The 24,493-nt window shown below is 37.6% G+C and overlaps 1 protein-coding gene across 8 annotated transcripts in view; it reads left to right on the top strand.

Annotated features, from left to right (window-relative positions):
* The window catches only part of RNF212B (ring finger protein 212B), a 48,182-nt gene that overhangs the window by 20,265 nt on the left and 3,424 nt on the right, over positions 1-24,493 (top strand). For 4 of the 8 annotated variants that reach the window (XM_082386229.1, XM_082386234.1, XM_082386235.1 and 1 more), the window contains 10 exons: positions 7,364-7,464; positions 9,316-9,368; positions 9,882-9,956; positions 14,555-14,673; positions 15,726-15,786; positions 16,504-16,532; positions 18,166-18,212; positions 18,434-18,476; positions 18,636-18,696; positions 19,074-19,122. In XM_082386229.1, coding sequence (XP_082242355.1) covers positions 7,364-7,464; positions 9,316-9,368; positions 9,882-9,956; positions 14,555-14,673; positions 15,726-15,786; positions 16,504-16,532; positions 18,166-18,212; positions 18,434-18,476; positions 18,636-18,696; positions 19,074-19,122 — 638 coding nt within the window. Of the gene's footprint in view, positions 1-4,767; positions 4,900-5,813; positions 6,067-7,363; positions 7,465-9,315; positions 9,369-9,881; positions 9,957-14,554; positions 14,674-15,725; positions 15,787-16,503; positions 16,533-18,165; positions 18,213-18,433; positions 18,477-18,635; positions 18,697-19,073; positions 19,123-24,493 lie in introns of those variants that run through there. The other 4 variants (XM_082386232.1, XM_082386231.1, XM_082386233.1 and 1 more) reach the window with 4 other exon arrangements.

Below are 24,493 nucleotides of genomic sequence, written 5' to 3'. Positions count from 1 at the left end.
TATACAGTGGATTGTATGCCAATTCTATCTCAATAAACTTGTTTAAAAAGCTACTAATCTGATGTACAGTTAAGTTCATTTGTTTCAGTCCTCAATTTTTAGGAGTTGCTTTTTAATTCTTTTTTTTTTTTTAAAGATTTTTTTGATGTGGACCATTTTTAAATTTATTTATTTATTTATTTATGGCTGTGTTGGGTCTTCGTTTCTGTGCGAGGGCTTTCTCTAGTTGTGGCAAGCGGGGGCCACTCTTCATCGCGGTGCGCGGGCCTCTCACTATCGCGGCCTCTCTTGTTGCGGAGCACAGGCTCCAGACGCGCAGCCTCAGTAATTGTGGCTCACGGGCCCAGTTGCTGCGCGGCACGTGGGATCTTCCCAGACCAGGGCTCGAACCCGTGTCCCCTGCATCGGCAGGCAGATTCTCAACCACTGCGCCACCAGGGAAGCCCCTAATTCTATTTTTGAATATGTAAAATAATTATATTTCTATAGACAAAATTATATAACAAGTTAAATTCAGGGAAGTCTTCCTTTCATATTTTTACTTCTATAATGTTCCCTTCCTATCTTCATAGGTAAATTTTTTTTGTAATTTCTGTTTTATCTTCCAGTGTTTCTTTTTGATATGCATTTATTAATATATCCCCCCCCCCTTTTTTTTGGCCACAGCACGCGGGATCTTCGTTCACCAACCAGGAATCAAACCTGTGCCCCCTGCAGTGGAAATGTGGATTCTTAACCACTGGACCTCCAGGGAAGTCCCTATATTTCCCCTTTCTCAAACAAAGAATTGCACATTATGTAACCTTCTACACCTTTTATTTTCATTTAACAATAAATTTGCCTCATATTAGCGTATAAAGATCTTTCTCATTTCTTTTTATATGTGCATAATACTCAACTGTGATTTGTCACTGATAAACAGTTATCAATCTTTTGCTATTATAAATACTACTGCGAAGAATAACCTTGTTCATAAGTGATCTCATATTTTTGCCAGTGCATCTTTGAGACAGATTCCTTGAAGTGGGATTGCTGGGTTAAAGATAAATACATATATAACTTTCCTAGATAGGGCCATGTTCACTACAGAGTGGTTACACTATTTGGCATTCTCACCAGCAATATATGAGTGTCTGTGGCCCCCTAAACTTGCCAACACAATATGTTATGAAATACTTGGATCTGCCAGTCTGAGAGATGGAAAGTAGTACTTTGATGGAGTTTTTGTTTGCTTATCCCACTAAAAGTGAGATTGAATATCTTTTAATATGTTCAAGGGCCATTAAAAATTTTTTTTCTGTGAACTGTTTATGTCTTTTGCTCAAATTTCTATTGTCACTGGCTTTCTCTTTTTAGAAGTTCTTTGTATAGTAAAGCTATTAGCCCTTTGTGATTTAAGTTGAAGATATTATTCCCCAATTTGTCACTGTTTTTTTTTTTTTTAAAGCTTTTTTCCTTTTGTTGTATCCTTTTTTTTTTTTTTTTTTAATTTGTTTTTGGCTGTGTTGGGTCTTCGTTTCTGTGCGAGGGCTTTCTCTAGTTGCGGTGAGCGGGGGCCACTCTTCATCGCGGTGCGCGGGCCTCTCACTATCGTGGCCTCTCTTCTTGCGGAGCACAGGCTCCAGATGCTCAGGCTCAGTAATTGTGGCTCACGGGCCCAGTTGCTCTGTGGCATGTGGGATCTTCCCAGACCAGGGCTCGAACCCGTGTCCCCTGCACTGGCAGGCAGATTCTCAACCACTGCACCACCAGGGAAGCCCCCTGTCACTGTTTTTTATTTCATCTATAGTGGGCTTTTCTCTGTGTGTGTGTGTGTGTGTGTGTGTGTGTGTGTGAGAAAGAGAGAGAGAGTTTGGACATCTAAAAGGTCTTCTTTTATTGCTATGTAGTCAAGTTTATCAATCTTTTCTTTTATTGCTTCTAGACTTTTGGATCATAGGAAGAGTTCCCCTAATCCTCGGTTGTAAAGGTGTTCACCCATGTTTTCTTCCAGTACTTGTATGTTTCATTTTACATTTAGATTTCCGATCCACTTGAAATTTATCTTGGTGAACAGTGTGAGATACAGACCCAATGTTATATTTTTCCAAATGGCTATCCAGTTTTCTCAACTCTTTATTAAAAAACTCAATCCTGGGAATTCCCTGGCAGTCCAGTGTTTAGGACTCCGCGCTTCTACCGCCAGGGGCGCAGGTTCTGTCCCTGGTCAGCCCGCATCCCACTGGCTTCGCAGTGAGGCCAAAACAAAAACAAAAAACAAAAAAAACTCAATCCCACCCCGCCCCCACTGAATTCCTCACCTTTATCACAAATTAATCATTTCAAATGTACATGTTTCTATTTCTGGACTTTCTATTCTATTTTACTGGTCTGTATGTTTACCCATGCACCAATAGCACACTTTTTAAATTATAGAGATTTTATAATATGTTTTAATATTGGGTGTGGCTAGCTTCCCACCCCACATGACACTAAAAGACTTTCAGGGTTTTCCTGGATACTCTTGTTTGTTTAGATATAATCCATATGAAATTTATAATCAATTTGTTTAATTCTAGAAAGGCAACCTGTGTTTTTTGTTTGTTTTGGATCAAGTTAAATTTATAAATTAACTTAGGAAGAATTGACATCATTGGGATGTTGACTCTTCCTATCCAACATTATGATGTCGACTTGCTATTTTATTTATGTTGACTTTTGTCTCTTTCAATAATGGTTTAAAGTTTTCTTCATATATATTTCGTTAAGTTATTGCCTAAGTATTTTATCTTTGTTTTTATTTTAAATAGTCTTCTCTCCTCTTACATCTTCTACCTGATTATTATTTGAATATGGAAAGGTTACTGTATTTCTTTCTGTTAAGTTTATAACTTGTTACTTTACTAGATTTTCTTATTATTTACAGTAGTTTCTTGATTGATTCTCTCCGATTTTTCAACATACAATGATATAATCTGCTAAAAGAGGTGTTTTTATCTTATCCTTTTAAATTAGTGTTCCCATACCATGTTAAGTGGTACTGGTAGTCTTGTCTCATTCTTGACTAGCAGGAATGACTCTAATGTTCCCTCATGTAAAAAACATGCGGGGGACTTCCCTGTTGGTCCAGTGGGTAAGACTCTGTGCTCCCAATGCAGGGGGCCCAGGTTCGATCCCTGGTCAGGGAACTAGATCCTGCATGCATGCCGCAACTAAGAGTCCACATGCTGCAACTAAGGAGTCCACATGCCGCAACTAAAAGATCCCGCATGATGCAATGAAGATCCTGCGTGCCACAACTAAGACCTGGCAAAGCCAAAATAAATAAATAAGTAAATAAAATAAAAATAAAAAACATGCTGGATTTTGCATACACATACACACACATCTTTTAATCATATTAAGGGAATATCCATTGATTCTTACTTCATTGAAATTTTAAATCAAAAATGGATATAAATTATGACAAATGCTTTAGTGGCAACTGTGGAGATTAACGTATGATATTTCTTCTTAGAAATATTATTTAATATAATAAGTTACATTAATAGATTTCCTAATATTGAACAATCCTTTTGTTTTTGTAGTGAACATCACTTGGTCATAATGTATACTTTTTAAAATATGTTGTTGGATTCTATTCTATTTTCTATCTTATTTAAGATTTTTGCACCAATATTCACAAGTGAGATTGTTCTATAGTTTTCTTGTGTGTATGTGTGCAATCTTTATCATTTTTTTTTTGCTAAGTTCATCTCATAAAATGTTTTTGAAAGTTTTCTCCTTTTTCTATGACCCAGAATGCTTAAGTAGAATTAAGATTATATTTAGGAAAACTATGCAATGGTTTGAGTTGTGGGCTGAACGAATCACTTTTTAATGGAACACCTTTTTAACCTGAAAGAACAAGTAACAAACAAACTATACTTATTCAGATTTGGGTATTTGGTAGACATTTTCTCAAAAATACACAAAATGAGCTTGTCACTTCAAGGAAAACAAGTCACTTAGCATTTATTGCCAATGATAAAACTCAAATTTTCAGATGAAAATTAGAATTTTGGGAAACTTGTATCTTCAACTGTGAACCTGACAAGTTCCCAATACTCAAAGACTTTTCTGGTGAGATAGGTAGTGATACAAATAAAAGTGATTTTCAAATATTGTATAATGAAGTGTGTCAGTATTTAATATTGTATCATGAAATGTGTCAATGTGTTTAACTCAGTGAACCAATATTTTCCCAATGACCAATTTGGTCTAAATGCAAAATGTTGCACATTCATTGATATTGTGTCAGATCCCACGTTGCAGCTAGCTTTTAACAAACTCCCACTTCTTGAATTTTGGTTTAGTATCAAAGAAAAATGTTCACAAGTATCTAAATAGGCTATTAAAATACTACTCCCTTTTCCATCTACGTATTTGAGTGAGTCCAGATCTTCACACACTTCAACCAAAACAGTACAGTGTAACAGAGTGATTGCAGATGTGTGAATCCGGCTGCTTTCTATTAGGTCAGATAGTAAGAGATTATAAAACTGTAAAACAAAAACAATGCCCCTCTTCTCACTAAATTGTATTTATTTGGGAAAATATAGTTATTTCCCATAGGTTATGTTAACATTTAATGGGTTTATTTTTATTTTTGTTTTCAAATGAATAAAAAAAATTAAAAAAATTTTCAATCTTAATTGCTAATATGGTGAACATTGATAGGTATAGTACAATCCACAGAAACCAAAGCTCTGTAGGGAAGGGTGTCTTCAATACTTTTTTTTTTGGCAGTGTCACACAGCATCCGGGGATAGGGGATCTTAGTTCCCTGACCAGGGATGGAACCTGTGCGCCGGCTGTGGAAGCGCACAGTCCTAACCGCTGGACCGCCAGGGAATTCAATACTTGAATACTTTTTAAAAGGTAAAGGAGTTCTGAGACCAAGAAGCTTGAGAACCACTACTTAGCAGCTTCCTCAGGAAAAGCTCATGTTCAGATTTTTTGTCAGCAGCCTTTACACCTGAACACAGGATAAGGGGATATAAAATTCTTGGATCATATTTTCTTTTTGAAAATCTTGAAAATGCAGTTTCATTGTGTCTAGCATAAAATGATGTTGTAAAGAAGCCTGTCTAATTTTCTTTTCCTTATCAATGATTAGTACTTTTTGTCTGGATGCTCAAAGGGGTTTTTCCTTATCTTTAAAGACTAATTTAATAGTTTTACTAGAAAATGTTTTGGTTTAAACTGTTCTGGGTCAGTTTTCTCCTATACACTGTAGGCCTTTGCAATATGTAGGCTTAAGTCTTATTTCAGGAAAATTTTCTCAAAATTTTGTTTTAACTATTTGTTCTGATACATTGCTCTGGTTTTCCTTGTGGGGATAAATGTGTGTGTAAAGTCTCTTTTGCTTGTTCTCTATATCTATCACTTTCTCTTGAAAACTTTTATCTTTCTTTTTAGAAAAACCATTCTCCTTTCAGCCCTTAAATGTGCTTTTTTTATTTCTGAAAAAAGTTTAAAAAAATTTTTTCCTGAGACTGGTTAGTTCTCATTTAATATGCGACTGTTCTCTACCCGTATCACTTTTTAGCTTTTCTACTTCTGATTTATGCTTTTCTTTCAAATCATCTATTATTTTATTTCCCTTAAAAATATTAGGTTAAAAAAAGAGAGAGGAAAAAATACTAAGTTAAAGTTTTCATCTGCTTTGTGACCACATTTTTCTAGTGTGTTACTGTCTGCTTGAACATTATTAGGTTTATTTTCACCTTGTTGTTTCCATAGCATGTATGGGATTAGATCATATTTCTTATTTGTTCCCAATCTTACATGAGGTAGATTTTCCCGGACTTGTAAGAAAACGCACTCTTGCCTCTCGGCCCCGCCCACGCCTCGCGCATGCTCTGGACCCCGCCCACTCCTGGGCCCCGCCCACGCCTGTCACACACCGTCGCGGGCCACGCCCAGACTCTTGCCTCTCGCCGGTGCCAGGCTTGCTGTGTATTTTCCCGCCATTTCCAGCTCCTCTTGAGAACTGATTGATTTCGGTGAGATCCGAGGCCTTTTGGGATCACTGCGGCCAAGCAGGTAGGGAATGTAGTTAAAAAAGAGCTACTGGTAAATCTGAGACTCTGCTAAATCTCCATCACCCCTAAAAATCAGACGAGTCTTGCCCTCACAAATCCTGTTAACGGCCCTTCTTTTAAAGGGTTCATTTGGTCGACGCATTTGATTAAAATTGTTCTCGCTTCCCCTAAACAAACCAGGGCATATATAACTGTGACCTTTTCAGTAGTTCTTTAGACGCACTTTCTGGTAGAAGTTAGTGTATCTGTGAGCAACAAATAGGTATCTGAAGCTCATGCCTCTATGTAATGTCTTTGCATTGAAACGTTTATTCAGTAAGTTTTTATCGTGAATCTTGCCCTTATGTGACAAAAATATTACAGTGTGGCACAAACCAGCCAATATTCTTTGAGCAAATGTCTCTATAAACTACTTTAAAATTTTTTTAAAGAAAAGACTTCAAAAAAAAAAAAAAGACTTCAGTGGGGAAAAATTTTACCTTCTGTTTTGATTTTTTCCCTCAATTTAATTTTAAATGAATTTAAACTAATATATATTACATTCTTGTAGTATATTCATGAAACTAAGCGTAAATCCATTAAATGTATGAACTAATTACAGCTCTATATATCAGCTCTGTATTTTTTATGTCAGTTTCTTCATTTAAAATCTTACATTTCAGTGAATATCAGATACATCTTTTGAAAAATGATGGGATTGGAAAAAATGTTAAATGATTTTCAAGATCCCTTCCAGATCTATGATTCTGAGTTTCTGTGGAGTAGAAGGAAATGTGAAAAGCTGAGACATCATTCACAAACAATGTTTCCATTAGATAAAATGTGTCCCAAGTGGCTAATATGTGATCTTGTATATTTGGTCCACTACCTCCTCCTTGCTCCATCTTGCTGTATCACAGGAAACTATTAGGAAAGAAATAGATTTTTTTTTAAGATTGTTTTTTCTAATTACAAATTAGTACCTGAATTAATCCAGAAAATTTAGAAAACAAAAAAAGTGTAAAGGCAACACACACACACACATACACATGATCTCACCATTCAAAAACAAAATCATCATTGTCCTGTTGCTCTTCTAAATATGTATACTTTTTCTCTTTAGAAAATGGCATAGCATAGTCTGCAGTCTGCTTTTTTCACCTCAGAGGTATATGTACTTCCTCACATCCAATTGGAATACCCACAATAATATGCCCACATCCCAATAAGTTAGCAGAAACTAAGCAAACATTGTTAAGTAGATTTTGGAACAGCTATAATTATGTTATGCCCCAGGTTATTCTCTTTCTCTGCTGCAGAATGGATTGGTTTCACTGCAACCGGTGTTTCCAAAAAGATGGGGCCCATTTCTTTGTCACCAGCTGTGGCCATATTTTCTGTAAAAAGTGTGTGACTCTGGGTGAGTGATTTAACTGTTTTCAGATTCAGGCAAAAATGTTTTTAACCTATAAATAATGATTAGCCATTTCTCTGTGTAACTTGGAATAAAAATCACTTAGTAGGCCGAAGGTGGTGTGGGTATAATAGGAAACTGTTGATTATGAAAATCGGAGGAATCCATTAAAAGGCATGATTTAGCAAATGGACTGTCTATTACTTGAACATCAAAAGGTGCTTGTCAGTGTTCTGAAGCCTGTGGCAGGGAAAGCCACAAGGTTATCAGACTGATTAGAGAAAAGAGAAAAAATAAAAATAATGAATAGAAATTGGGAAAGTGGTTGATAACAAGAGCCATTTCTAATGGGAAGTAGTATAATCTATGAAATCAATTTAATTAGAAATGTTGACGATGGTGATAGTGGTGGGTGATACCTTTGTGGTTTAAAAAGCATTTTCATGTGTACCAATTTTACATATCCTCACCACAATGCCAGGAGGTAATTATTAGTAGATCCATTTTACAAATGAGGAGCTGGTCAAATAGGTGATTTGACCAAGTTCTTGCAGCTGTTAAGTCTTCGAAGAGACAAATTTAAGGTGTGTCTTTTTTTCTTAATGCTAAAATACTTACAAGGTACGTATTATATTCTGTAGGTATGTATTCTGGGTAGTAGGTCCAGAAGAGGGACTTAGGATGTTTTGATCAGGGAAAATTTCATAGAAGAGGTGTTGCTTCAATAGAGTTTTGAGTAATAAACTGGAGTCTGCCAAGTGAATTAGGCAGGGAAGATCATTCTGGTTTAAGAGAACAGCATGTGTAAAGGAATACAACATTATTAAACTTAGTACAGGGAAGTACACGTGGTTGGGATTGGTAGAGCATAAAAGGATAAAGTAAGAAATGGTGAGAGATGAGGCTAGAGAGGTAGGTAGTGGCCATATGATGGAAGGCTCTATATACCAGGCTAAAGAACCTGAACTTTATCCTGCAGGTGATGGAGAGCTGTGGAAGTTTGTTTTGTCTTTTTCTTAAATAGAAGAATGATTTGCACTTGCTAGCTCCCTCTGGCAATAATATGGAAGGAAGACGGGGAAAAACTTCATCCCCAAGGAAAGAAGAGTCAGGTTAGGTAGCCTCTGGAGAAGCTTTTTCTCTATGTGAATCTCATGACCCTTTTAAGTTATCTAATGTAACAAAGCTATTACTATGGTAACAGCAGCTCACTTTGGAGCGGTTTGTCTGGGTGAAGCATATGTCATGTGATGTTTTCTCCGGACACGGCATTTATCTTAATCAATAACCAGCACTGCTACTAAAATTTTAACTTCAAAGGAAGATTAGGAATTTTAATTTCCACATCTTTCAGATTGGGTTAATTAGAGAATGAGAGTAGGAGAGCTTCAAAACAATATCCAGGAATATTAGCAAAGTGAGAACAAGGCAGGAATAATTGAAGAGTTTCTTATGGTGCCTAATGTGTGCCTACTGTCAGGTAGAGAGAATAAAAAAATAATAACTTAAAGTTGCGATCATTGGTACTCTTCCCAGACTCTAGTAAATGTACACTCCTGTACTCCTGCTGGGAGGCTACTGTCCCTCACCTGCAGAAGAAAACTGGGAATTTATAGAAAGGGAGATGGGTAGAGGTACAGTGTGAAAGTGTTACTTCTCATCAACATACAAGTTTGGAAACACTGATTTCGAGAATGGAACTCAAGTCGATGTCCTTTTATATAGCACAATGACATTTTGAATTCAGTAAGAACTCTCTTTTCATTAGCTAGCCTACTTGACTGTTATCATGTACTTTAGGAAAATCTTACCTCATGCCCATGAGAACCAAACATTTTTTTCCCCTTTCCCCGCTAGAAAAATGTGCTGTTTGTGGAACTGCCTGCAAGTATCTGGCTCTTTCTGATAATGTAAGTTTTTCCTCCCCGTCACGAACAATCTTATCCCATTCCTGGTGTGTAGGAACTATACAAAGAATACAGTGGCTAAGAACTGAAATTTGGGGGGAATTCCCTGGCGGTCCAGTGGTTAGGACTTGGGGGTTTCACCATGGGGGCCTGGGTTCAATCCCTGGTCAGGGAACTAAGATCCCGCAAGCCACGTGGCACGGCCAAAAAAAAAAAACTGAAATTTTTTTTTAAAAAGAAAGAAAAAAGGAACAAACAAAACGTGTAGATAGCAATTGAAAAAAAAAGGAGGTAAACTAGAGATAAAAGAATTACTTGTGGATTTGTGACTACTGTCACAGAAGCACGAGGTAAGAAGGATTAGGATATGTAGTCTACATCTCCTAGTGCAATAGTGATCGCCCTCTTAGCACAGTGGAATAATACCTGGTGCTTTAGAAAGGGTACTATGTCTTTAACCATATTTACCTGTATTTTATTTCATTCCATTGTGGATGTGTCTTACTCTCTTCATAGCTGAAACCTCAGGAGAAGATGTACTTCAAAAGCCCTGTGGATACAGCTTTGCAGTATTTTAGTCACATCTCTCAGGTATGAGAAATAAAAGTGAAGAAAATCTGATTTTCCAGGCAAGTTATAATTGCATCTTATTTCTTTTCCAGAGGTTCTCTTTAACTGCATTTGTATATTTGTATACAATGGGGAGAAATAGGCTGCCCTGTTTGCTTTCTTTCCTGATGATACAAATCTCAAGTTAACTTTTTACTCACCCAGAATCTGTGATAGGCTGTAAAAACTACTATGTAGCTGACATCTTGCCTTGTGCTTCCTAGTTCTATTTAGTAATTTTTGAGGATAAAAAAGGTTCTAGAGAGCTTTGTCTTCTTTCTTTGCACATTTAATGAATCTTCGAAAAATTGCTTTGAATATACAGGCCTGACCCTGCAAACAATGGATATAGTAGCCAAACTTTCAAGCTTTTGCTTATACACCTAAGTTCAAAAAGGGATTTCTTGTTCTCCACTCGTATTTTTCAATAACCTCTCTTAGCAACACATATGTATTTAATTCTTCAGTTAGTATTTATAATAGGTTGCCTGAATTTTGGAAGATATTTTTCTTTTCCTGATGCGTGATATGTTGTCATGCCATTGACTTGGTCAGGAGCAATAGAATTGTGGAAGGAAGTGAAGAGGAGACAGGACAACCATTTGAGAAAGTTCCCAAAATCTAAAAACTTTAGTTTTTCCCTTCCACTCTCCAGTTCTCCACCAAGATCATTTCATAGCCTCATGGGATTGCTATCTGGGCACATTTCTTAAGATTTTATCACTATTTTTCTTCTCTACTCGTCTCGTTCTTACGAGAATATTTTTTTATTAAACGTGAAGATGGTCCTTTGTCATGTTTGGCTGAAGATAGTAGATTTAATTTTTCTTTGGTATCTCCCCCTCAATCCTGACTCTGGAGATAGAAGAAGGGAAATTAAGGCTTTCAGTGCATCCTGCTTTTAGCTGCTTGGGTGAACCATCATATTTGAGATACTATTTAACATTATGGGGAGATAAAATCCAGCTGAGACTCAAGGAGAAATGTAAACAAGGTCACATGAACAAGAGAAAGAGCAGACCTTTGGTTAATAACTAAACCAAGGGTTAGTTAATGATCAGTAGAGAAATTATATGTAGTCTGAATTCTACCCTGCCTAATCATGGGACCAATTACACATGGTCAAGTAATCAAGATAAAATACATGAAAAGGGTCAGTTAATCATCACTTTAGTGAAGTGCCCATTTGGTGAAGTCAGCAATGTCTGAAAATGTGTTTTCCCAATCTGTGAAGTTGAATAACTGATCCAAGTAATGTCTAGATTGTCTCATTCAGGCTTCTGCTCATATTTTTCTTCCTCAGTCAGACCTTTACTGACTCTCATATCTCAAATAGCAGCCCCAAGTCTACTTCTTACCCTGCTTTATTTTTCATCATAGGTCTTATCTCTAACATTATATAATTTATTTATTGTCTGAATCCTGCACTGCTTTCCCTTAGCATAATGTGTTCAAGGTTTATCCATGTTGTAGAATGTATTAGAACTTCATTAGTACTTTATTCCTTTTTATGACCAAATAATAATCCATTATATGGCTGGATATACGTTTCACGTATTCATTCATACACTGAGGGACATTTAGGTTGTTTTCACTTTTTGGCTATTATGAATAATGCTGCTATGAATATTTGTATACAAGTTTTTGTGTGGACATATATTCATTTCTCTTGGATATATACATAGGAATTAGATCACTGGATCAAATGGTAACTCTATGTTTAACTTTTGGAACTGCCAGACTGTTTTCCCAAGTGCTTGCACATTTTACATTTTTACCAGCAGTGTATGAGGGTTTTGATTTCTCCATATCCTCATCAACACTTGTTTTATCTGTCTTTTTTTATAATAATCATCCTAGTGGTGTGAAATGCTATCTCGGTGTGGTTTTGATTTGCATTTCTCTGATGATTAATGATGTTGAGCATCTTCTCATGTGCTTATGACTATTTGTTTGTCATCTTTAAAGTAATGTCTATTCAGATCCTTTGCCCATTTTTAAGTCGGATTGTCTTTTTATTATTAGTTGTAAGAGTTCTTTATATATTCTAGGTACAAGTCCTTCACCACATATATGATTTGCAAATATTTTCTCCCATTTTGTTGGGCCCATCCACTTTAAAATTAAGAAGTAACATAAATGTCCATTAAGTAAATACAAATAGGAAGAACAGACAAAATCGAGCATCAAATAGAGTAGGAAATAAAGAGAAAGAAGAGGTTGAGAGAAAGAGAGGGAAAGATATAGATTCACAAAGAAAGACAAATTCAGAGCAAAAGGCACAAATGAAAATACGGAGGGACTTCCCTGGTGGGCCAGTGGTTAAGACTCTGCGCTCCCAATACAGGGGGCATGGGTTTGATCCCTGCTCGGGGAACGAAGATCCCACATGCCATACAGCGTGGCCAAAAAAAAAAAAGATAAACGAAAATACAGAGAAAGACTTTTTTTTTTAAATGAATTTATTTATTTATTTATTTTTGGCTGCGTTGGGTCTTCGTTGCTGCACGCGGGCTTTCTCTAGTTGCGGTGAACAGGGGCTACTCTTGGTTGTGGTGTGCGGACTTCTCATTGCGGTGGCTTCTCTTGTTGTGGAACACGAGCTCTAGGCGCGCGGACTTCAGTAGTTGTGGCTCTCGGGCTGTAGAACGCAGGCTCAGTAGTTGTGGCGCACAGACTTAGTTGCTCCACGGCATGGGGGATCTTCCCCAACCAGGGCTCGAACCTGTGTCCCCTGCATTGGCAGGCTGATTTTTAACCACTGCGTCACCAGGGAAGCCCAAGAAAGACTTTCATAAATTTAGTGTTGGGACTGACAAACTTTTTCTTGAAAGGTTAGTAAATATTTTAGGTTTTGCAGGCTGTGCAACCTCTGTTGCAGCTACTCAACTCTGCTGTTGTAGCACAGAACAACAGCCACAGGCAATCTGTAAACAAATGGGTATGACTGTATTCCGGTAAAACTTTATTTACAAATACAGGCAGCTGGCCCTGATCATTAGTTGGCTGACTTGGAAGTCATATGTTTTGCTAACATACTTAAATAACTACCATATAAATCGTTTGAATAAAATCGGGTCAAGACCTGATCTCATAAATAGATCAGATCAGTTTCCCATCCCTCACTTGAATTTAAAGACTGAACAACTGAGATAATCAATGGTGCCTTTGAAGAAAGGTTTTATTTAGTTGAAGATTATTTTACCTGAAAAGAAAAAGTTTACCTGTCAGTTTTTAAGACTTCTGAAACAGTGTAGTTGAGTTCTTTATCACTACTGAGCAGGTCGAGGAACCTTAAGCCCCAGTGTGAGAGGCTTTGATCACAAACTGTGATAACCCAAAACTTAACTCCCTGGCTGTGCCGCGTGGCTTGTAGGATCTTAGTTCCCTGATGAGGGATCGAACCTGTGCCCGCTGCAGTGGAAGCATGGAGTCTTAACCACTGGACCACCAGGGAAGTCCCCTTGCTTTTGATAAGGAAGCATTTTTAGGATTCTTCTTCGCTCAAATCTCTTTGAGCACCAAAGTAGTTTTGGCACGTAGGTTAGTAGGTCTCTTGGCTATATATTGTATCTATCCATAATATCTATTGCTCGCCAACCCTTTGCCATTTTAGATAACTCCCAGGATTGAGTGCCTTTTTTCTGCTTCTGCATTGTTCAAGTTTTCTAAAATGAATATGTTTTACTTTTATTGAAAACAAGAACAACTTTAAAAAAATAGACTACAGTGAATTCTTATCTGTGTAGAATTAGTTTAGTTTGCTTTTGAGTAGAAAGGAAAGAGTGTAGAGACTATATAAATTCGGAAGTAGAATTCTTTAGTAAGGTGGCAAAAGCAACTTGCAAATTAGATGAGAACAAAAAGTTTATGACAAAAGTACCAGATCTAGGAAGGACCTAAGAAAAAAGGTTTACGGTTTGAGTAGGGAGGAAACAAATGAGACCTGAATACTGCTGTGTATTCAAAAGTAGAACCTGACAAAGCTAAAATACTTTCCACATATTAACTTTTGATCTGATTCAGTAATCCCATGATAGGCACATTAGTATATCAAATGGTAAATTAAAGCAAAAGATAAAATTATTTACCCATGGCCAGAAATAAAATTCAGGAATAGGTAATCTCCTTCTGTGCCTCTTTGCCCTTTACTGTAGCAACATAAACAGCCTGCAAGTGTCTCTGTGTGAGTATCTCAGGGAAAGTAAATTGGTTACCAGTGCTCTGTAGAGCTAGGAATATGGAATCTGAGTCCAAGCTAATAGTAAACAAGTAAGGTCAGAACCAGTTCTAAGCTTGGAAACATTTTTTTGGTTGTCACTCTTCTTGCTCAAGATGAATGGTTATATTTTTAAAGAGTCATTCTATGTCAGAATATTCTCATTAAGATATTAGGAAGGCACTTTTCTGGAAATGAAAAGTTTTGGCTTTCCCTAGTTTTGGGGAATCATGAATTAGGTCAGATGCTCCAGAAGAAAATGATCAGTAATAGAGTATGAATTGATGGGTTTCCATTTGTTGCTACAAGTAAGGGGAAAGGAGTTATGGGGGTTGTATGTCAAAGGTCTCTTTTTCCCTAGCAGGTGTGGAGTTTCCAGAAGAAGCAAACAGATCTCCTCATCGCCTTTTATAAGCATAGAATTACCAAGTTAGAAGCTGCCATGCAGGAGGCACAGAAAACGCTGACTAACCAGGACAAGTAAGTGACGAATGAAATCACCAGAGAGCCTTTTTCTTCTCATAGAAGCTGTAGCCCTTATTTCCTTATGGTTCCAAAGCCTAAAAATTGCTCCATATGTGTTTGTTTGTCTTGGTTAAGTCAGGTACAGAATTTTTGGTCTCTCAATCTCCATTTTATTTTTCTCTTTCTTCCCTCAAGGGGCCTTCCCTACTTTATAGCTTTCCCGTTTTATTTCCATCTGTCGAAAACTACTTCTTCAGAGAAATCAGACATGGCTTTTTCACAGTAATAACGATGGCAGATTTAAAATGTTACCTCTAGGAGGGTGTGTTTTGGTTCTTTTTTTTTTTTTTTTTTGGCTGCGTTGGGTCTTTGTTGCTGCACGCAGGCTTTCTCTAGTTGCAGCAAGCGGGGGCTACTCTTCACTGTGGTGCTGGGGCTTCTCATTGCGGTGGCTTCTTTTGTTGCAGAGCATGGGCTTCAGGCGCGCAGGCTTCAGTAGTTGCAGCACGTGGGCCCTAGAGCTCACAGGCTTCAGTAGTTGTGGCGCATGGGCTCAGTAGTTGTGGCACACAGGCTCAGTAGTTGTGGCTCATGGGCTCTAGAGCGCAGGTTCAGTAGTTGTGGCGCACGGGCTTAGTTGCTCCACAGCATGTGGGATCTTCCCAGACCAGGGATCGAACCCATGTCCCCTGCATTGGCAGGCAGATTCTTAACCACTGCGCCACCAGGGAAGTCCATGTGTTTTGGAAATCTTAAGCTAAAAGATGGAATCCCTGATGGAAATTTTCAGACATCAGCAGGCCAGGGGAAAATGTGTGGAGAGGAAATGCAATTCTGTGTAAACTTCTGAAATCATACCAAGTGACTGCTTATTTTGTCCACCTGATTCTTCTCACCACCAAAACCCTGCCATTGCCCCCCTGAATCACTAGATCTCTGACAGAAACACCTTGTATAGTGGCAAGCATCTCTCCAGAAGCATTAACTAGATGTTGATAATAATAATCAGGTTTTTTATCCCACTGACCTGCTGGAGCTGATTGTTTCTTTTTCCATCTTTTGCCTAGAGAGCTGTCAGTCTTAAGGAAAGAGAATGGAGAACTGAAGAAATTGCTTGCCATCATAAAGGTGAATGAAATAGATTTTCCATACTATTATTTTCTCTTACTTGGCCCATCTATCTAGCTGACTGAATAGAATTAGTGTTTCCTAACCTTTTTCACATCATGGCTGGTAATAATTGATAATATTTGTACAGCAAGCACACTGTAGTAAATGGACGAGGCCACAGAAGACCTTGGAGGGATGAAAGGACAAAATCTAGCACAGTGGTAACCCATTCTCGAGTATCAGTGAGTCATGGCATAACACATGGGAAGCTCTCTTATAGAAGAGATATCTGTGGTAACTTAAAATTTGTCTTCAAGAATCCCAAGGCACCTCAGGACCTTTCCTGTCCCTCAAACTCTATTCCCTAGACATTTCTCTCTTCCCAAGATTGTCCTTTGTGTTTATATAATGTTCCTTTTGATCTTACTCTTGTAACTCTTCTAGCACATTGTAATCCTGTCATTTTCCTTGCTCTCCCCATAGACTCTCTATATTTCCCCCCGTGTATCAGTCTACAGGATTCCCAATGTGTTTTTGTGAAGAGGTACTAAAATTTTCTCCCCCCAAAGCTGATAATTTTCTGAGGAAACACTCACTGTTGCTGTTTTTTCTTCTATTGGGAATCTTAGTAACCACAACTAGAGGACATTGCAGCTTAGTTATCTGACAAGTAAGATCCATTGATTGGGACCATTGAGCTACAGCTCCCTTCACTCCCATTTTTTTCACCTACAGGAATCTCCAAGTTGGTACCAAGGAAGCAGGTCAGTTTTATCAGGCCCCATACCATCCCTCTTTGAAAATTTCTATCCTTTCTTTTTTTTTTTTTTTTTTTTTTTTTTAATTGGAGTATAGTTGCTTTACAATGTTGTGTTAGTTTCTGCTGTACAGCAAAGTGAATTCTATCCTTTCTTGGCACTTGGCTGTAACTCCTGTGTGGGCTCTGAGGTGGAGGGAATGGTTTATGAATTTATCTTTATCTTTCACTTCTCCAAGAAAGAGTTACCCACTGAAAAGTGCTGAAGTAAAATCTTGGATGTAATGCTCACCCTTGACCGTCACCTTATGAAATCCTACTCATCCCTCAAAATTGAACTCATGTGTCATCTCCTCTGTCAGCACTTTATTAGGCAGAGTTAGATATTCTATTATTCATTTATTCAATAAATATTCATTAAGTACCTACTGTTTGTGAAGCACTGTGTTAGGTGCTGGGTGTACATCACCGATTATTCTAATTGTAAATGTCTGTACCCTACCAGTTATTATATATTTTTAATATCAGCTCTGTATTGGTGAATTAAAAAGACATGGCCCCTGATTCACAGAAGCTAGAGTCTAGTGTTCTATCATACTTCCGTACTTCTTTTTTTTATCCCCACTCCTTTTGGTTGTTAATGTCACAAAATTCCATCTTCATGCATTGTGTGCCCCAAAACAGAAACTAATTATTCTTTTAAATGCATTAGTCTCCTAAATTATGTAGATAGCAAAATGTAGAGATACAAACCAAAGTTACAGTAATACTAGCTTTTACACTAATTGTTTTTTTTTATCTTTCAAGGTATTTGTTTCTTAAATTATGTAGAAAAGAAAAAGTGCAGTTACAGACCATTGTAACAATAATACTAGCTTAAATTGCCCATGTATTTGTTTTTATTGATATCTTTATTTCTCCTCACAGCTTCAAGTTACTGTCTAGTGTCCTTTCATTGCCCCTTGCAGGATTCCCTGAGCATTTCTTTTTTTTTTTTTTTTTTTAACATCTTTATTGGAGTATAATTGCTTTACAATGGTGTGTTAGTTTCTGCTGTATAACAAAGTGAATCAGTTATACATACACATATGTTCCCATATCTACTTCCGTACTTCTGACATACCCTTTATAACACTTATGTTTGCTCTTTTTCTTTTTGTCTCTCCCACTAGCCTGTGAGCCTCTCAAAAATAGGAACCATATTCTAGTTATCTTTGTAAGTTCAGGATCTAAGGCATATGAGCACTAAATAAATGTCTGTGGATAGATGGAAGAGGGGATGGAGGGAGTGAGGGAATGGCAGATGTATGAATGGATGGACAGATGGATAGATATATGTAAAGTTGAGAGTACCTGGTAAGGCACTACGGGAAGGAAGAAAGAAGGACTTCAGAACTTCTATTATGGGCAATAGAGAAGTGGAGAAGATTTCGTTTAGGGAATTGGAGAGCCAAGGAGTCCCATATGGAAACCTTGCCTCCGTATTTTGGGCTAATACCTGTAATACATGATTAGTAAGCAATTTGTGCTCTGAGAGAAGGCTATTATTTCTGTAAATAATGACCTGATTGATCCTCTAAGGTGGCACTAAGTTCTGCTTAGAGAAAATAGAGCAGCCTTTCTTTTTTTTTTCCTTGCAGGTCAACCACACCTCGACCAGTGGGCATTACTTCTCCATCACAGTCAGGTAGAGACCATGTTTTGCCCAAATATCTGTGTGAGATGAGTAAATATCCTTTTCCCATATGGAAGATGGTTTCCTCTCAGAAAGTATAATGTGATTTTCCAAATCTTATGTATGATATGAAAAGGCCATACTCCTGGACACTCACTTGCAACAGGTAGGCTAGGCAAGGCAGGGCGCACCATTGATGGCAACTTTTCATTCTGCATTTTATTCCCTTTCAGTTACTCCACGACCCAGTTCTCAGCATAGCAGCCAAGTGGTCAGGTGAGTAGAAAGCTACACAGCAGCATTAGAACTGCTGGCAAAAGATGCAAGATGAAAGAAATGCCTAGATATGGCTGAGACAGGGACTGAGGAGACTTTATGTCTGTGTAAAAGTTTAATACCAGGTTTGTTTTTTCCTTTTTGTTTCGCCTTATATAGTCGGTCCTCCTCAGTGGAATCTGTCCCTTATAGAGTGGCTGGCTTTAGTAACTTGGGACAGGTAAGAAATATTCACATTATCTTTTCAGATTGAGATTTCTAATGCTAAATGAAAGCCAAGATTAAAGCAAGAATACTAAACTTATATTGGTTTTGGCATGAATTATCTGATGCCATGCCTGGACTCTCTTTCAGCAATTCAGACCTGATGTTAGAAGCTGACCTAATTCATGACTCGGAATGAATAGGGGTGAAAATAGTGGACTGCATTAACAGTGTCCATCATGTTCATTTTGGAAGGAATAAAGTGTGGCTCCTTCCTGGTGTCATGTACCCACTCTGGGAGAAAAACATATGCTTCAGTGTATAGCCATAGCATGAAATATGGAAGCCAGAGAATCCAGATATATTTATTAATGTTTATTATTTGTCCCTCAGGGAGCCAGAGCGCTGCAGGGAAGGAGCACTCCAAGAGACTCTTTTACTGGTGAGAGGGGCAGGGTAGGGGAAGGAGTCAGAAGCCAACACATTCTGAGCAGATACCAGCAGATTTCTGGTTTCCTGTGCATAATATAATGCCATTTTACTTTTTCTCCAGACAGTGGTTCCAGGTATCCAGATACAACTTTTCAAATAATGATATTTCTGTTCTCAAACTGATAAGGGGAAAATTGAAACTTGAGTATTAGAAAGTCATTGAAACCCTCTGGTCAGGAGACGGAGAGTAACTTTTAAGTAAAATAATTGACCTGGATTTTAATTGCCACAAGATGGCAGTAGAAGTTAGATCTAAAAGAAAGATTAACTAGATGCCAATTATGTTAGCCTGAAGGGTATCTGGCTTCTTCACTGTGTATCAAACACAAAAATATTCCAATGAAGAAATATTTTGGTTCCACCCACTTAATTTCTTGTATCTTTCCCCTTAGAACTATTACTGTTATTACTGTTTTTCAAGGCATTAGTCAGTCCATAGAGTATACTTGGAGAGGATTTCCCTTTCTTTCCCAAGAGGCAATTTTGAAATTCACAGATCTCTTCCTGGAAAACCATTTTTGAAATTCACCAAATAGCCTCCCTGCAGTTCTTTCATATTCACCCCTTTGAAAAACATAGGTGCTCTAGCCAATTTATTTCTGTCAGGTTAGTAGTAATAATCTCTTTTATTCCTGATTTTAGTTATTTGAGGCTTTCTTCTTTTTTCTTGGACAGCCCGGCTAAAGATTAGTCCATTTTTTTAACAGTTCTAAAAAGGAAGTTTATTTTTTAAAAAATTTTAATTAAAGTATAGTTGATTTACAATATCATCTAAGTTTCAGGTGTACGGCACAGCAATTGAGATATATATATATCCGTACCATCTTCCAGAAAAAATCGAATGAACTTTTTGGCCAACCCAATACAGACATATACATACATATGTATGTATATTTATATAACTGAATCTATATATATATTTTTTTTTCAGATTCTTTTCCCTTATAGGTTATTATATAATGTTGAGTATAGTTTCCTGTGCTATACAGTAGGTCCTTGTTGGTTATCTGTTTTTTTTTAAATTAATTAATTTATTTATTTATTTTTGGCTGCGCTAGGTCTTCGTTGCTGCGTGCGGGTTTTCTCTGGTTGTAGTGAGCAGGGGCTACTCTTCGTTGTGGTGCTCTCATTGTGGTAGCTTTTCTTGTTGCGGAGCACGGGCTCCAGGTGCACAGGCTTCAGTAGTTGTGGCACGTGGGCTCAGTAGTTGTGGCTTGTGGGCTGTAGAGCGCAGGCTCAGTAGCTGTGGTGCGCGGGCTTAGTTGCTCTGCGGCATGTGGGATCTTCCCAGACCAGGGCTCGAGCCCGTGTCCTCTGCACTGGCAGGCGGATTCTTAACCACTGCGCCACCAGGGAAGTCCTGGTTATCTATTTTAGAAATAGTAGTATGGGCAAGACGGGAATAAAGACACAGACCTACTAGAGAATGGACTTGAGGATATTGGGAGGGGGAGGGGTGAGATGTGACAGGGTGAGAGAGTGTCATGGACATATATACACTACCAAATGTAAAATAGATAGCTAGTGGGAAGCAGCCGCATAGCACAGGGAGATCAGCTCTGTGCTTTGTGACCACCTAGAGGGGTGGGATAGGGAGGGTGGGAGGGAGGGAGATGCAAGAGGGAAGAGATATGGGAACATATGTATATGTATAACTGATTCGCTTTGTTGTAGAGCAGAAACTAACACACCATTGTAAAGCAATTATACTCCAATAAAGATGTTTAAAAAAAAAAAAAGAAAAAAGAAATAGTAGTATGTATGTGTTAATCCCAGCCTCCTGATTTATCCCTCCCCCCACCCCACAGGATTAGTCAATTTTGTTTATCATTTCAAAGAACCAACTTTTGGTTTTCTTGATTTTCCTCTATTATTTTTCTATTCTCTATTTCATTTATTTCTGCCCTAATCATTTTCTTTCCGTCTGCTTTTCGGTGTAGTTCTCCTCGTTTCTTAAAGTGGACGGTAGCATTATTGACTTGAGATCTGCTTTTTTAATATAGACCTTTACAGTTATAAATTTCACTCTGAGCACTGCTTTCACTGCATCCTTTAAGTTTCAGTATGTTGTGTTTTGTTTTCATTCATCTCAAAGTATTTTCTAACTTATGTGATTTTTTTTTTCTTTGACCCATTAGTTGCTTAACAGTGTTGATTATCCACATAATTGTTAATTTCCCAAATTTCTTCCTGTTAATTGATTTTAATTTCATTTCATTGTTGTTGAACAACATACTTTGTATGGTTTAGATCCTTTTAAATTTATGGCCTAAAACATTGTCTATCCTGGGGAAAGTTCCCTGTACACTTGAAAAGAATGTGTATTCTGCTGTTGTTGGGTGGAGTGTTCTATAGATATCTGTTAGATTTAGTTGGTATATAGTGCCATTTAAATCTTCTGTTTTCTTGCTAATCTTCTGTCTTGCTGTTTTATCCATTATTGAAAGTGGGGTATTGAAAGCTCTATTATTGTTGAATTGTCTATTTTTCTCTTCAATTCTGTCAGTTTTTGCTTCATGTATTTTAGGACTTTGTTGTTAAGTGCATATATAAGTGTTATATCTTCTTGATGGGTTGACCCTTTTATCTTTTTGACCTTTGTCTCTAGTAACAATGTTGTCTTAAAGTGCATTTGTCTGATATTACCCATTCCAGCTCTCTTTTGTTTACTGTTTGCGTGGAATATCTTTTTCCATCCTTTTACTTTAAACCTATAAGTGTCTTTGAATTTACAGTGAGTCTTTCATAGATGATGTATAGTTGGATCTTTTTTCACCATTTGGCCAGTTTCTGCCTTTTAATTGGAGAGTTTAATACATTTACATTTAATGTAATTATTAATAAGGAAAGACTGCTTCTGCCATCTTGCTATTTGTTTTCTATGTGTCTTTTTTTTTTTTTTTCCACACCACACAGCATGTGGGATTTTAGTTCCCTGACCAGGGATTGAACCTGTGCCCCCTACAGTGGAAGCGTGGATTCTTAACCACTGGACCACCAGGGAAGTCCCTGTTTTCTATATGTCTTATGTATGTTTTGTGCCTCACTTCCTCCATTTTTGCTGTCTTTTGTGTTAAACAGCTGTTTTCTAGTGTACCATTTTACTTTCTTCCTTGTTTCTTTCACTATATTTTTTGTTATTTTCTTAGGGATTATAATTAACATCATAATTTATAACAATCTAGTTCAGATTAATACCAAACTTAATTTCAACAGTGTACAAAAGCTTTTCTCCTACATAGTTCCATTCCCCTCTCCATTCCATTGTGCTGTTATCATATAGATTATATCTTTAAAAATTGTGTTCTCATCAACATAAATTTATAATTATGTTTTATGCAGTTGTCTTTTAAATCAGATAGGAGGAAGTTACAAAAATACACTTATACTTTTATGTTTACCAATGTAGTTTTCTTTACCAGTGATCTTTTTTATTTCTTCATGTAGATTTGAGTTACTGTCTGGTGTCCTATCACTTAAGCTTTAAGGACTCTCTTTAGTATTTCTTGCAAAGCAGGTTTGGTAGTGATGAATTCTCTTAATTTTGACACTCATCTGGGAGTGTCTTAATTTCTCCTTCATTTTTGAAGGATAGTTGTGCTGGATTTAAAATTTTTGATTGACAGTCTTTCAGCATTTTGAATACGTTATCCTCCTATATTCTGCCTCCATGGTTTCTGAGGAGAAATCAGTGCCAGTTTTATTGAGAATCCCTTTCATGTGATGAATGGCTTCTCTCTTGCTGCTTTCAAGTTTCTTTTTTTGCCTTTAGCTTTCAACAGTTTATGATGAGTCTAGGTGTGGATCTCTTTGATTTATCCTCTTTGGTATTTGTTGAGCTTCTTGGATGTGTAGATTAATGTTTTCATCTAATTTGGGAAGTTGTCAGCCATTATTTCTTCAGATAATTCTTTCTGCCCTTGGTCCTCTCTTTTCTCCTTCTGGAACTCCCATTTTGCACATGCTGGTGTGCTTGATGGTATTCCACCAGGGTCTTTGAGGCTTTGTTCATTTTTCTTCATTCCTTTTTCTTTCTCTTCCTCATACTGGATAATCTCAATTGATTTATCTTCAAATTTGCTGATTCTTTTTTCTGACTGCTCATATCTCTAGTGAAGTTTACATTTTAGTTATTGTACTTTTCAATTCCAGAATTTATATTTGCTTCTTTTTAATATAATATTTCTTTATTAGTGTTCTCTATTTGATGAGACCATTCTCATACTTTTGTTTAGTGCTTTAGACATGGTTTCCTTTAGCTAACTGAACATGTTTAAAATAGCTGATTTAGGGACTTCCTTGGCAGTCCAGTGGTTAAGACTGTGCTTCCACTGCAGGGGATGTGGGTTCGATCCCTGTTCGGGGAACTAGGATCCCGCATGCCTGTCAGCGTGGCCAAAAAAAAAAAAGAACCGCTGGTTTAAAGTCTTTGTCTTTAAAGTCCAATGTATCTGGGCTTCCTCAAAGACAGTTTCTATTGCTTGTGCTTTTTTCCTTTACATAAGTCATACTTTCTTGTTTCTTTCATGCCTCATAATTTTTTGTTGAAAACTGGACAGCTAAATAATATAGCATGGCAACTCTAAGAATCAGATACTTCCTCCCTTCCCAAGGTTTGTTGTTGTTGCTGTTTGTCATTGTTTGTTTAGTGACTTTCTAAAACTGATTCTGTAAAATCTGTATTCTTTCTCGTGTGGCCACCGAAGTCTCTATTTGGTTAGCTTAGTGTTCAGCTAATGATTGGACAGAGCTTTCCTTAAACACCTAGCACCAATAAATCCCTCAGTGTTTGCTGAGGGACTGTGTGTTGGGGTGCACCTTCAACACTCAGGCAACCAGTTGACGACTGTGCCTTAGCCTTCACTTTCTGCTTGTATGACCTCAAGGTAGTCCCAAGGTGAGAGCTTAGGGCCTTTTCAGTCTTTCCTGAGCATGCACACAGCCCTGTGCATGCACATGGCCTAGATTCCCAAGAACTTGTTGTTCCTTTTCAAAATCCGGGTGGACAGGTCATTCCACAGCTTTTCCTTTTATGCTTTTTGGTTAGCCTATTGTTTGCCCCAATTGATATTCACCTCCTCAGGCAGCCTAAACAAGTGCCTCTAATTATTTGCAACAAACACTCCTGGGGAAAAGGCTTTTCACACTTGGTGAACTCTTAAGCTCCAAGTCCTGGTAAGTTTGGCTCCAAGTCAGGTCAAATAAAGGCAGCCTTGCAAGTGAAGTCTTCCAGTGAACAACTAGGCAGGCCAAGTATGACAATTCTCTGGGAATGAGGTTTTGAAAGAGCTCCAACCCCATTCCATCCCCTATGATGACTG

This window comes from Balaenoptera borealis, assembly GCF_965194805.1.
Source record: "Balaenoptera borealis genome assembly, chromosome: 3".
Classification (NCBI taxonomy): Eukaryota; Metazoa; Chordata; class Mammalia; order Artiodactyla; family Balaenopteridae; genus Balaenoptera; species Balaenoptera borealis.
This window is presented reverse-complemented; position numbering and strand designations above follow the sequence as displayed.